Below are 15,377 nucleotides of genomic sequence, written 5' to 3'. Positions count from 1 at the left end.
AATTGTCACAGTACAAGTGAGAGTCAATCACAAATGTAATTTTGCATCACCAGTTCCCGTATAGTCAATACAAGCGCCTGATTTTCGCCCGTTTATAACGGCAGGTAGCGACATCGTACGGAAAAGAGCGTAGACACAAGCTCTTACCAATTCTCTTCTCCGAAAGCAGCCACCGCAACTCTCGGGAACCACTGGGACATCCAGTGCTAAAATCGTTACTCCTTCACCCAAATTACAGGACGCCCGCTTCCCGCTGCTTGCTACGGCGCCTTCCGTTCAGAGCCAACTTGTATATCTTCATGCGATAGGTCCGGTCCCACACTCGCTGCGTCCACCAGACAACCGTCTCCCACCACGTCCCGGAGCACACACCCCCACAGGACCTCGCCTCGTTACTCCTCGCGTAGACCCCAGAGGGCTCTGCTTACCGCCCTGACCGTGGCACGAAAGATAAACCACCAGAGTGGCACTATCGATATGAGCCGCCACGGCTCAGTTGTTACCCAGAAGTTGCGCCAAAGTCGTGGAAGACACTCGAACACACTCCGTATAGTTCTGATCGCATTGTATTATCACGCCTTCGGCCCATTAGTTAACCTTTTAAGGGTGGACGACTTCTGTGGGGCCGGCTGGAGTGGCCGTGCGGTTCTAGGCGCTGCAGTCTGGAGCCGAGCGGCCGCTGCGGTCGCAGGTTCGAATCCTGCCTCGGGCATGGATGTGTGTGATGACCTCAGAAGTTAAGTCGCATAGTGCTCAGAGCCATTTGAACCATTTTGAACTTCTGTGGGACGAGGATGCGCCCCAGGTAGTTACGAGATCCTTCACGCATCAGGACGGAATCTTGAACGTCGTGCGTCAGTGGAATGATTGCCTCAATTCTCATGGCGATTTTGCATGATTGTTACAGGGAGTCTGGACTGTACGGCCTTCGAAACGTATGTTTTTGACCGTTTCTTACACATTTAGTTTACTGCATGTATCTCTATACGTATCTATATATCTGCATAATAGGGCAAATATCGAGGGTATTCTGAGTGTATCTTATTTGGAAACTAAGTACTTTCTGTCGACAATAGTAATAGCCACTTTGCTCACGAACTTGTGTTCAGTACTGCGCCGTTTGTGTACTTTAACTGTCATGGGTTTTATGGTGAAAAGTTAGCCCATTTGCACGTAGCGTATGGGTTCACTGAAGACAGTGGAAGAGCTGCACAACTTCGTTATGCTGACAAGGACACCATCAGATTTGTTGATCACGTATGTCCAGCATTGTTATCTATACTGTAGGGCAGGGCCGCACGAGGTGCATGCACCGGTGCGTCGCACAGTGCAGGGTGCAGGAGGCGGCTGCGCTATGTTGACGGCGGTGCAGACCCCCCACTCCTCGGCTTTGCGCAACAGCGCTGCCTCCCACTTCCTCAGCTTGTGTCGCTCGCGCCGCCTGTCTCGACCTGTTTCAAAGCTTTTACCCTGTTGTCTTCGTCATTGCCAAATACTAATGTACACTAGGTGGAGAGCTTAGTTTGGTGTACCGGTACAAAAGAGATTTATATAGTAACTGTAATGGTAACAATTTTAAATTTGGTTTCAACACAAACGTATCTTCCTATTTGCTCTTTTTTGTATTTGCAATTATGCTACTAAGATCTGGAACAAGAGATTGGCTGACAGCAATTCTGAGAGAATTTTTTAAATTACAATTAGAAATACTCGCACGCAATCTAGGTTTTGTACAAGACAAAACAGAAAAAAACCTTTCACATACACAAGTGGAACCAAACATAGAAATAATCTTCGCTGCTTCTCTGTGTAATTTGGGAAATTCTTCCTTCGGCAAATTCTGGTAGAATTGGAGCAAACGTTTTGTATTGTAAAACACACCCTTTCGGTGAACATCGCTTTGCAAATCAATTAGTTCTAAATGTAAATCTGAAGGCGCACTTTCGATATCCATCGAAAAACGTTTCACAAAAACATCGAGAATTGGCTGCAGGTAGGTAATTTCCTGGAACAATAACAAAGGCAATGTTAATAAATAAAAGTAATGTAAGCCGTTGTTTCGAAGTACTAAAATGCGATAGATTTTAATAAACATGTAATGTGTACTATTGGTTTTAACGTAATGTTACACTTGCATATGTAACGCAATCTCCTTTATTTAGCTGTATGTCATATACCGGCACATTACCTGGAATCGGTCGCTAAACGCATTTTCAAGGGATTATAGCACCTGGACGTATTTTTGAAAGCGCGCTCCGTCCTGCACAGATGCTGTCAAACAAAAACATAGTACCGTTTTGATTAGAGCGGTTATAAAAGTCAGGCTGTTTTAATAAAGGTACAATTTATATCTCGCTTACCTAGTTCAGGAAAGTGTTGCGTATATTTCTCTGAAAGGTTGTTTTTGAGGAGCTTCAGTTTATACTGGAAAGCGTTTATTTTGCTGACCATATCGTTGATGAGATTGTTTTCCTTTTGGAGTTTCAGACTTAAATCACTTAGGAGAGCCATAATGTCTACTAAAAATCCTAAATCAGCTACCCATTCAGGGTCATGGAAAAGTGGCTCCGGACGTCCTCTGCTCTCCAAAAACTGAGCCACAGTGTGGCGAGGTCGAAAAATTCGGGAAATCACTTTCCCTTTGCTCACCCAGCGCACCTCAGCGTGGTAGAGAATATCTGGATACACCTCTTCAAAGGAAATCAAAAAATTCTTTGAATTGACGATGAGTGAGTCCATGAGAACGAATGTAGTTCACGATACGCACCACTACCATCATCACATCTTGAAGACCGATAACTTTCGCACAAAGAGCCTCTTGGTGTGCAAAACAATGAACGGAAGGTAAATTCGGCATGTTAAGTTTTTTCCGCAGTAGGCCAATAAACCCTTTCGCTTTACCGCACATTGCTGGTGCCCCGTCTGTGGTTACGGAAAACAGCTTTTCCCAAGGGAGTCCTATTCCTTCAGCTGCCATTTCAACAGCTGCTAAAATATCCGCTCCTATAACAGTGTCCTTCAACGGAATCATATCCAGGAGCTCTTCCGTTACATGTAGGTCGTCGTCCACGCCACGCAAAAATATTGCTAACTGAGCCGTGTCGTTAATATCCGTGGACTCAAGTGCGATGGAGTACGCTAGGAAGTTTTCAATTTTGGCTGCCAGTTGTTCATGCAAATTCTGAGCAATGTCGCTGATTCTCCGATGTATTGTCGTTCTGGAAAGTGGTATTCTGCTGTACGCGGGAGATAATGTGGGATTCATTGTGTCTACTACGCCCAACATAATGTTTTTTTTTATTAATGGCCAGTCCATACATGGCCTCCCAGCTCTTGCTAAACGTAGAGCAACTTGTAACTAGCTCTGAGCGTCCTTTCGCAACACCCCTCATCTTCTTCACCCTAAAGTAGAGAAAAAAAGATATGTTAGAAATAATTTATGCGAAAACGAAATCTATGGAATCTAAACAAATGTTATTTCGTTTCGCATGACCTTTAACCAAACCACATATGCTAAAGTACTTGCAACAAACGTCGTTTGTAGATACAGAATTCTCTTCTGCAAGAGTTTGCAACTTCCGTAATTCTTCCTCTCTGGCATCCCCTGTTATATCACTATGCTTTTCTGAATGCAATTTGCTGTAGTGCCTTTCAATAGACGATTTTCTGACACACGTAATTACTGTACCGCAGATTAGACATTTGGCTTTATCGTCACAACGCACAAAAAAGTAGGATAGTTCCCATTCCGGTTTAAATTGACTTTCAGCAATTTTCCCATTTTTTGGAGCAGATGGTTCCATTATTCCGGTATTTGTCTTGCGCTTACGTATTCCAGTGTTGACTAAGCCGTCTGGCAGCGCATTCGGCAGCGCACAGCGTCGGCCTCACCTAGCAAGCCGAGTGGAGGCGAATTATGCCGAGTTGAACCGATGCACTGTGCAGGCACTCCCTGCACCTCGCTTTGCACGCGTGCGGTTTTCCGTGTTTGTGCGGCCCTGCTGTAGAGGGACCCGTCCTGAGTGCCAGGCTGTAAGCTTTTCACGCTACGGCCCCTAGTTTGTGGGGAAAATAGATACTGAACTTTTATCCGTACCTTCTGTACCTTCAACGTCACTGCTGTTTCGAGCAGCGAGCGTACGGCAGCGGGTAAGATTCGTGGCTGTCATTCTCACGGTACTGTTTAGATATCTATGGCTGTACTTTTTTTTTCAATTTAATCAAACATAACATCATCAACGAGTACATGTCAGGAAAAATTATTTAAAAAATACTGATTTTCGCTGTAGTAATTTGGTTCATACATCAATGATTACTGCACACTTTCTTCAAACGTGTATGGCGTTCGTGATCCAAAGTTAAAATGCCAAATATTTCGATAATGTTGTCTTGAATCGTGGGGAGAGAAGACTGATCAAAAAGTTTAGAATAAAATCTTTGTAAATGAAAGAAAAGTACCTACACCGTAAAATTTATATGTCACCCCGAGGTACTTGAGTTTGACAACCATTCACGTTCATTTTCACAGCAGGTTAAAAATTCTACAAAAAGAAATCGAAGATGCTCGCAGGTTGCTAAATACTAACACAGTAATGGCGTTGAGGGAAGATCCGAGGAAAATAGATTCTTTAATTCTGCACCAGTTACGTGGATCTGCTTTCACAGGAATGATCCAGTACGTATGGTTCGCATCGGAGTTGAACGAAGAAAGAACAATCTTTTTCAATGCAAACGAACTCTTCTTCCAGTATTGTTTCTGAAAAGTCCGTGTGCGCGCAAGCCAGTAGCGTTCATTAAATGTGCGTGATGCTCGACGAATTTATGTTTCGATTGCTTCTACGACAAATAACAACCGGGATTCAGTCCTAGCGCACTAAGGGAGAGCGAGTAAGACGATTCTATATCTATTCCGTAAGAAATGGAATCTGTATTTGAAGAAAGTTTTTTGTAGTTGCTCATTTAGTAATGAAATTACTACGGTGGAAGTGACAATTTTTTAATAATTTTGCATGACATACACTGTTTAATGACATTCTTTGTGAAGAAATTGCAAAAAAATTACAAAGACGGGATCTGCATTTGTACGTTAGCCGCTGCGCTACCTTTACTTCGTCGTAACGTGTCTCACTTTGCAGATACAGGAGGTAAATAAGACTTGAATATCGATTTTGTCGGAAACTAGAGGCTGTCACATGAACAGCCGCTAGCTAGGTACTTGGAACAGGTCCCTCTACAACATACGTAAGACTTATATATGTGGCGTCTGCTCTTTCGAACATGTCCGAAACAACAAATACAATTTTTATCCAGCAGCCACTATGAATTCAGGCACAAAGGAATAATTACAAAGATTGGCTGCGAGTGAACATTGATTTAAATCAGTGGCGAAGATTGAAAATTTGTGGTGGACTGGGATTCGAAGCCGGGTCTCGTGCTTACTGGGAAGACGCACCCTGACCACTGCGCCCTCCGGACACAGTGGCCACCGCAATTGCACGCACAACCGGAGCACGCCTCCCGTCAGACTCAGATTCTAAACTTGTCCACACACTACTAATGTAGTGCTGTTTGCTCACCATCCTCATTACTTGCGGCACTTCGCCGATTCCCGCAGAGTTCGAGCCTGACATGCTTTTGCACTGAAGAGATGATTGTTACATATACCTGTGTGGTGCATGCTCTTTCGGACATGACCGAAACAACAGACACCACATAGATACAGAATGTTCAAAACGAAGAGACGAATACTCTGAGCGCTGGTAGTACTCATCGAAACAAAAATAAGTCCAGTACGCATGGGTCCGTAAATGCATAATTTCTGCGATAAACACGTGTTTGCAGGTGGTGGTCAACGTGGCGTCCATTCATGACTATGCAGCCCTCTGCCCACCAGCGTAAGGAACGACGCATCCTTGGAAGTGTACATGGTTGTTGTTGTTGTTGTTGTTGTTGTTCTACCACCTGCCGGCACGCATTGAAGTGTCCGCACTTGGTTGATGGCGTACACAAAATCCTTCAAGTGTCCCCACAATCAAAGGTGTAGGGTTGACGTCTGGGGAACGAGCAGGCCAAGATGTGTCCGTCCCGCCCGCCCCCCCCCCCCCCCCACTGCTCACGACCAATGCAGCGATCCTGAAATGTCTGCGTCAACGTTCGCGCACATGGTGACGAAAGTGTGCTGGTGCGCCATCATGCATGAACCACATATGTATTCGTTGCTGGAATGGCACATTTTCCACCAAGGTAGGCAATACAATAATGGAAAAGCCCAAGTAATGCGCTCCACTTAAACTTTGTGGTAGCAGGTATGTGCCAGTTAATCTGTCGCCAAGCAAGCCTCTCCATACGTTCAATGAAAACCGGTACTGATGCTCGCTTTCCTCAACTGCTTAGTGATTTCCATCTGTCCATACATACTGCTTATGGACATTCACAACACCGTCTCCTGTGGACCCTGCCTCATCGGTAAACAAAATATTAGGTGTGAACAGTGCATCTGCGGCACACTTCTGCAACGGCCATCGACAGAATCGTCGCCTGTGGCCTTACAGCCTGGACGCGCTGTAGATAATACGGGTACAGCAATTGTTCGTGAAGTACACCCCGAGGTAAGATACAGAGACACACTTTCTGGTGCTGCTAATCGTCGTACACTGGTACTAGGAGTTTCTTCCACCGAACGTAGCACACGCTCCTCAGTGGCAGGCGTGCGGACTGTTAGGGGCCTTCTCTGTCAGTCTTCCGAAGTGCACGGCTACCTGTGTCCCTCAGGCGATGAAACGTGTGGTGAGCAGCTTATCAGAGGGCACTCTGCGCTGCAGATATCTTTCAACGTGGAGGGCACGGGCTCGCAGGCTGCGTCCATTACCATAGCAGAATGTCGTATCCGACGTTTCACTTGTCGAGTAGTAGCCTTCCATTGCTAACAAGTGGTGGGAGAGAGAAAACGTAAGTGTATTGCACCATTTTGTACCTACAAACAGCGCAATAACAGCACACGTATGCACTATGTAAACAAAAGTATCCGGACACCCCCGAAAGCATACGTTTTTCATATTAGGTACACTGTGCTGCCACCTACTGCCAGGTTCTTCTTATCAGCGACCTCAGTAGTCATTAGACATCGTGAGAGAGCAGAATGGGGCGCGGTGCTCGGCGGAAATCACAGACTACGAACGTGCTCAGGTGATTGGGTGTCACTTGTGTCATACGTCTGTACGCGAGATTTCCACACTCCTCAACATACCTAGGTCCACTGTTTCCTATGTGATAGTGAAGTGGAAACGTGAAGGGATACGTACAGCACAAAAGCGTACAGGCCGACCTCGTCTGTTAGAGACCGCCGACAGTTGAAGAGGGTCGTAATGTGTAATAGGCGGACATATATCCAGAAAACCACACAGGAATTCAAAACTGCATCAGGATCCACTGCAAGTACTATAACAGATAGGCGGGAGGTGAGAAAACTTGGATTAAGCCACACATCACGCCAGTAAATGCCAAACGACGTGTCAACTGGTGGTTACACAACAATAACAACCCTGTAATGGTCTAGTCTGCACAGAGTCCTCACTTGAATTCTATAGAACACCTTCGGCATGTTTAGGAAAGCAGACTTCGTGCCGAGCCTCACCGATCGACATCGATACCTCTCGTCAGTGCAGCACTCCGTGAAGAGTGGGCTGCCATTCCCCAAGAAACCTTCCAGCACCTGATTGAAAGTATGCCTACGAGAGTGGAAGCTGATATCAAGGCTAAGGGTGGACCTACACCATACTGAATCCCAGCATTACCGATGTAGGGTGCCACGAACTTGCAAATCATTTTCCGACAGGTGTCCGGATACTTCTGATCACATAGTATAATCTGTGTTTGGAAGAAGGTAACATACCAGGATCTGTACCCGGTGTTCACAGTACTGTGCAATAAGGCACGCAAACACAACGAAAATTAACGTATCCTACTACACGACTCGATCCAGACAAGGGATTGCAGACCACCTATTGGTAGGTAGAGTAATGTAAGACCTCATTATACCCTGCCGACACATTTGACGGAGCGCCAAATGCAACGACTCTGCCAATATACGCAACCAAGCGTCGCACAGGCCTTCCTATAAAGACGTTTTTATATCGGAAAGTATGCGTTTCCGGTGGTAAGTTCCTGTGGGTCTTTGCAGGTCACGCCGCCACTGCGACCGCAAGGTTGGTGTTGTGGTGTTATCGGCAGCCTAAGCGTGGGACGGTAATTCCCCAGTCCGGCTGCCGGCACTCTCCAACCAGTGGTGCAGGATGACGCAGGTGCTTACGACGTGTTTGGCGCCCAATGCGGCGGTTCTCAATTTTGGTTGTCTGGCATGGTCGACCGGATCCCCACATCAGACGACTGTCACATCCCAATGCTACATAAATTTGGATTGTGCACGATTCGACCAGACGGCCAAATGGTGTCCGACAACGAGGGCCCTTCCAAACCCTGTCAGGTGCTGATAGCGCTGTCTCACACCAATACGCGGCATCTCCACGTGCTTCACAGTGGTCACTCAACATCTGACGCTGTTCAGGCCCTTTAACAACACTGCCATGTGTAGAAATATGAAACCGGAATTTGATTGCAATAATTACACGTCTGTTCTTTGAAACTGATGATCAGTTTGGGAATTTGTGGTAACGTCTTATGGGACCAAACTGCTAAGGTCATCGGTCCTTAGGTTTACACACTACTTAATCTAACTGTAAATAACTTAGGCTAAGGACAAAACACACACACACACACACACACACACACACACACACACACACACACAAATATGCAAGGGAGGACTCCAACCTCCGATGGGAGAGCCGCGGCAAGGCGTCTGAGACCGCGTGGCATGTTTATTGGACTTGTTTTGCTTGTTTCTATGAGTACTACCATTTCTCAAAGCATTCGAGACGTTTTTGTGAACACCCTGCATAATTAAGGCGAGGATGGCGGATGGACACTGTGAACGTGTGGGTGCTATTCTGTCATTCTGCGTTACGGATTAATCTGAGATGTATGCTTTTCAGGGGACTCATGACCTCAGCAGTTGAGTCCCATAGTGCTCAGAACCATTTTTTGTATGCTTTTCCCTGTGGCTCCTGCAAGATGCAATTTCCACCGCCACACTGCTACAGAAGTCAGACAGACCCTCCTAACGTTCTAAAGAGAAATGGCTGAAAAACTTTCAGCAATAAATAATTTCTGGAGTTGTCCGCTGTAAGGAAATGACACAAAAATTCACAAAATTTCTTATGTAACTAGTGGGATACTTGGGTACTGGAGTAGTCCTAGTTAGTGCAAGAAAGACATGAAACTAACGAAAATTATTATTTTTTTTTTTTTGCAAAAATTCTGAGAAATCACAATGGCACTTTTAGTTATGAACTGAACAAGTTATTTCCGGTTTCTTTTCGGAATGTGAAGTTACCTCTTAAGGATAGGATTCGCTAATGAAATGTCTATACAAAGTTTAAGATTGTTATTGACTTGGCAGAATGCCTGAGAGCCGCACCTAAACTTGAATAATTATCCGTTAGAATGTTGCTAGGTACGGTCGACGCTGTCGCGTGTGAAATGCAGTGAAGCGTACTGTTGTGGAGGAAATATGGGGCTCGCAAGGGCTGTAGCGCACAATAGCGTAAGCTGTGATGACTGCTGTCTGCGCTGCTGACAAATAACTCTCGTTCTATCTCGATTGACTTTTGACAATCGAACTCTCACTACACCTTCATGAAGTCAAGGACTCCTATTCGCCCCTAGTCTAACTACTGGCGTGGTACACCAGTCAGATAACCAGTCCACCGTGATGCCACTCAAAAATTCGCCCGCAGGCGTTTAACTATAACTTTTTCCGTTCACATTGCACCATAAGTGTGGTGGAGAACACAGTGAACAACGCTTAATTGCAAGGACTCAGTATAGAGTCGCACTCCGATTCGCTCTCGACAGAGGTGCTCTCCCAGTGAAGTACTGAGGAGAGACTTGTTCCTCGCTCTTTGAGTACACGTACGAGCGCACACGCTCTCGTTACGTGTTCTCGCTCCAAGAGCGACAGTGGAACGGCGCCTCTCCACGCCAGACGTGAAGGGGTATATCTTTCTGTCTCTTCCATTACTCCTTCAGCTCGAGGCGTCAGAGATATCGTCTGCCAATCAGCATTGCTCTTCTAAAACGGGAGAATGACGTTACGTTTGAGGCGGCCAATCCGCAAATCTGTAGCATCGGCGTTTGGCGTTTGCTGTCTCCCTGTGAAAACCTCTGAAACTGCGTGCTATATTTGTAAACAATGCGTAGGCTGGGCGCTCCCACACAAAGTAGCGAAATTTGCTTTTAAGCCAAACACAGGGTCGTTCTCCCTTTCACTCTGGCAAATGCTGTCCGCTCTACGGGCGGTCGCCGGCCGACATAGATAGATTGACTCGTCCTCTGAAGGGACTGGCCTCCTGGTGTGCGGTTTGCCTCTCCCGAACTAAAAGCTCCTGTGACTGTCGTGTCCTGAATGTGTGTGTGTGTGTGTGTATGCCAGCCTCGAGTATTTCAACCTCGGTGGGCACTTGCGATTTACTTGTTATTTGTGTATCGTTTATATGAATTCATACATTTACTTTATCTTATCGAGTTTGGGTTTGAATGAAGCGTCTTGATGTGTGGAGTATGATTGTGAGGGCGCAATATGTAAGCAATGAAGGTCACGAGACCACGACGTGTTACAACACGGCGCTCGAACTTTGTTTCTTAATACCTAATACTCACCAAAATCGGTGATGTACCGGTGCCGTGCTGCCACTGTGAGCTGTCCGCGCACCGACGGCAACCACATCGCCTTACTGCTCTCCGCTTACACTGACGCAACTCAGCCAACCCATTGCCATAGTAGCGTACTCTGTTTTTGTGTACGTCCATTGTTGTGCGGCCTGCTGCAGTGTAGTAGATCCAACGTGACGAGCGCGGTGGCGTGTTGTGTTGTGGTGCGCAGGTGAAGAAGAAGCGCCGCCTGCTGAAGAAGGCGAGCTCGACGGCGGCGTCGCGGCGCAAGCAGGCGCCGGCCGACAGCGGCAGCGACTCGGAGCAGCGCGCGCGCCGCATCCGGCTGTTCGGCTTCTGGTCCGGGCCCAAGCGACACCGCGTCGCCTCGCTCAACGCACTCGCCAAGGTACGTGCAGCCACCAGCTACCACCACCACCACCACCACCACCACCACCACCATCACTCTGGCTGTGACGGTGTGCGCTGGACACTTGCACTCCAGGCGTACATTCCAGTCACCCTGCCTGTTCCATACCTCTGTACCTTAAGCCGTAGCGCACACGGACCGTGCTGCCGAACGCCAACGTAGAGTGGTCCGAGTTGAACGTGCTGCTGAACGCTCAGAAACGATGGGCTTACTGTAGGCGGTATGTGTGCCCGATGTCGTATAAGCCAAGGGTCTCCAAACGTTTTAGTCCACGGGCGACATTGAAACCTCCACAAAGTCATAAGGGCCAAGATCTACTTAGTGGGATTAAAGCACCCTAGCATTCCACCATCACCGTAATATAACGCTAAAGGAAAGATGAAATCGCAAAAATCTAAGGTTGGGGGAAGAGCTAGCACTGAAACGAACTACGATTTTTATTTAAATACATAATTTTGATTGGTGGACGTACCTGACCGAAATTCTGGCGTATTTTATTCTGGCGAATTTCACCGATAAAAAAGTATGTCACTGCACATTCTTGACGAAAGCGTCCTGCAAAGTTAACGAAATCTCAAAATCATTGTTAGCAACACTATTTCTGCAAGACGTAACAGAGGTAGAGTATGTCAACGCATTGTTATTTCAAGCGGCGCAACAATAAGTTTAGTTATGTAGTCTTGTAGCGAGTAGCAGAGCCAATGTCGCGGTGTATTGGCCTCGAAACTCAATTGTTGGCAGTATAGGTACCACCTCAAATGTTTGGCGGCCCGGATAGCAGGGGTGTCCGGCCGGCTGACGCGGGCCGGTTTGCCGGCTCTCGCGGGCCGGTTTCGGCCCGCGGGCCGTAGTTTGGAGCCCCCTGGTATAAGCGATCGCAACTCGCTTCAGCGGCAGTTGTTGGCTGTATCTGGCTCGTAAATCACCATGTTCGTCTACGAAATTGCCGTAAAATTCCCGTATTAGCTCTATTAAAACGTACTTTTCTCCCTTGTCAGTATGCTGGTCAGCTCTTTCTCTCTATAGTACCGGGTGATCAAAAAGTCAGTATAAATTTGAAAACTTCATAAACCACGAAATAATGTAGATAGAGAGGTAAAAATTTACACACATGCTTGGAATGGCATGGGGTTTTATTAGAACCACCCCATATTGCTAGACGCGTGAAAGATCTCTTGCGCACGTCGTTTGGTGATGATCGTGTGCTCAGCCGCCACTTTCGTCATGCTTGGCGTCCCAGGTCCCCAGACCTCAGTCCGTGAGATTATTGGCTTTGGGGTTACCTGAAGTCGCGAGTGTATCGTGATCGACCGACATCTCTAGGGATGCTGAAAGACAACATCCGACGCCAATACCTCACCATAACTGCGGACGTGCTTTACAGTGCTGTTCACAACATTATTCCTCGACTACAGCAGCTATTGTTGAGGAATGATGGTTGACATATTGAGCATTTCCTGTAAAGAACATCATCTTTGCTTTGTCTTTCTTTGTTATGCTAATTATTGCTATTCTGGTCAGATGGAAGCGCCATCTGTCGGACATTTTTTGAACTTTTGTATTTTTTTGGTTCTAATAAAACCCCATGTCATTCCAAGCATGTGTGTCAATTTGTTCCTCTCTATCTACATTATTCCGTGATTTACTCAGTTTTCAAATTTATACTCACCTTTTGATCACCCGGTATACATAAGTAAAAACTGCAATACCTGTGAAAATATTAAAAGGCAAAAAGGAAAGTACTATGTCCAGCGAGTAAGGACATCATCTGAAGAAACTTCCATTACAAATAGTGCGATACAAATTTACGATAATTTTCCACATACTAAAAAAATTTTCATCATTCTCACTTTTTAGTAAAATCGAAAGATAATTCTTCATTGATCACTGTTCCTACTGAGTACCAAAGTCCCTACACTTTAATTACAAAACGTCAAAAAACGGCAAAATATCTTTCTGTAAGTAGTACAAGGTCTCCTGTAGATTAAATTATTAACACAAACTCACAGCCCACAAACAGCGCAGTTGTATTTACCTAACATCTATGATTATAGTATACACATGAAACCTGGTTTGTAGGTACTCAGAGAACGCACAGGATAAGGTTGCGATTGTGGATGGGGCCGTAGAAAGTTACTGTGAGTTGCACAATCACTCACACAACTTAATTTTCCTAAGAACCACTTATTCCCACATTGCTTTCAAGGATCACAATTAGACAATACGGCTGAAGGCCTACTTAAAGAAAACTTGAGATGCTTCCTGGGCTGAAGGCCCCAAAACAACATCGAAACAACAATGGCTGAAGGCCTGGCTTAGAAACCAAAAGCAATTAAAAATAGAACGTAAAAATTTAAAAAAAAAGACATGCAATTGACCACAATTAGCGGCTGAAGGCCTACACTACACGTCTGAAGGACCACTATAATTATTCCTTCAAAGTATTAGAAGCTGTTAAAAACGCGAAGGTTAAAAAAAAATGAAAAAAGATTTTTGGATGGAGTAGGACGCGACCATAATCATGTCAAATTGTCATTGCGAATCTGTGACGTTATTCACTGCGCTAAAGCGACCACCACTGAAACATACGATATATAGGCTTGTTACTGTACAGTGAAAGCTTTAATTGTAGCGCAAAAGAAACTGCTACAGGCATGCGTATTCAAATACAGAGATACGTGCCGAGCGGTTCTAGGCGCTTCAGTCTGGAACCGCGCGACCGCTACGGTCGCAGGTTCGAATCCTGCCTCGGGCATGGATGTGTGTGATGTCCTTAGGTTAGTTAGGTTTAAGTAGTTCTAAGTTCTAGGGGACTGATTATCTCAGAAGTTAAGTCCCATAGTGCTCAGAGCCATTTGAACAGAGATACGTAAACAGGCAGAATGCGGCCCTGCGGTCGGCAACGCCTATAAAAGACAAGTGTCTGGCGCAGTTGTTAGATCGGTTACTGCTGCTACGATGGTACGTCACCGAGATATAAGTGAGTTTGAACGTGGTGTTAGAGACGGCGCCCGAGCGATGGGACACAGCATCTCCGAGGTAGCGATGTCCCGTACGACAATTTCACGAGCGTACCGTGAATATCATAAATCCCTTAAAACATAAAATCTCCGACATCGCTGCGGCCGGATAAAGATCCTGCAAGAACGGGACCAACGACGACTGAAGAGAATCGTACATCGTGACTGAACTACAGCCTTTCCGCAAATTGCAGCAGATTTCAATGCTGGGCCATCAGCAAGTGCCAGCATGCGAACCATTCGATGCAACATCATCGATATGGGCTTTCGGAGCCGAAGGCCCACTCGTGTACCCTTGATGACTGCACCACACAAACCTTTGTGCCTTGCCTGGCCCCGTCAACACCGACATTGGACTGTTGATGACTGGAAACATGTCGCCTGGTTTCTGACGAAAACAACACCGTCCATTTCCCTAAGCCCACTGGCGTTAAACAAACCGTGAATTTTGAAGAATTCATTGTGGCGCTAAAAGAACTAGGATAGACTTCTAAAGTTTTTGAGGTCACAGGTAGTCAAACGTGTGGAGGTGTTTTTGAGGCCGTGTGCTATTCCAGCTGAAAACGCCCATCTCCATGTGCAGATAGAACTGAGGGATCTACAGTGTACTTCCTGTTTAAAAGACAAATGCTTTTACGTTAAAACTGTCCAGTAAGTCTGCATTGTTTGGCTCGGGAAGTGTTTCGACGCTTCGATGTTGAAGTTTCAAACGTCATATAGTTTATAAATCGGCAGATGGTTGAAGTTATCGCTATAGCAAAAATCTACCAATACCAGTATTGCTGGCCCCTGCTTCGATCAGAACCGAGGTGTAGAATCACCTTACACGTCGGTCACGCGCCTGAAGATAGCGTAGTAAAACGCTGAAACTGGCATCCAAATAAAATAAATTTGGGAACTAGACGGCTCAAAAGCGTTTTATTTGACATCCTGTGATACATGAACACCAAATGTGTGCGAACGGTCTTTTTCCGAATGTGAAATTAAATAAGTCATAATTACATGGCACCATGACGAAAATCTTCGAAACTGCCTGCATCTGACCGTATGCCGACGGTTTTTACCAGATAAAAAATTTATTGTGTTCAGTTCCAGGCATATTATAGAATGGTTGTCGTCCGTGGCACACAGCGGTTTTTCAGTGATATTCTGTGCCCCGC

The 15,377-nt window shown here is 45.9% G+C and overlaps 1 protein-coding gene across 1 annotated transcript in view; it reads left to right on the top strand.

Annotated features, from left to right (window-relative positions):
• The window catches only part of LOC126210005 (mucin-19-like), a 282,532-nt gene that overhangs the window by 158,078 nt on the left and 109,077 nt on the right, over positions 1–15,377 (top strand). Inside the window, exon 7 of the mRNA XM_049939112.1 lies at positions 11,000–11,176. Coding sequence (XP_049795069.1) covers positions 11,000–11,176 — 177 coding nt within the window. The remainder of the gene's footprint in view (positions 1–10,999; positions 11,177–15,377) is intronic.

Source organism: Schistocerca nitens, chromosome 10 (genome assembly GCF_023898315.1).
Source record: "Schistocerca nitens isolate TAMUIC-IGC-003100 chromosome 10, iqSchNite1.1, whole genome shotgun sequence".
NCBI classification, from domain to species: Eukaryota; Metazoa; Arthropoda; class Insecta; order Orthoptera; family Acrididae; genus Schistocerca; species Schistocerca nitens.
This window is presented reverse-complemented; position numbering and strand designations above follow the sequence as displayed.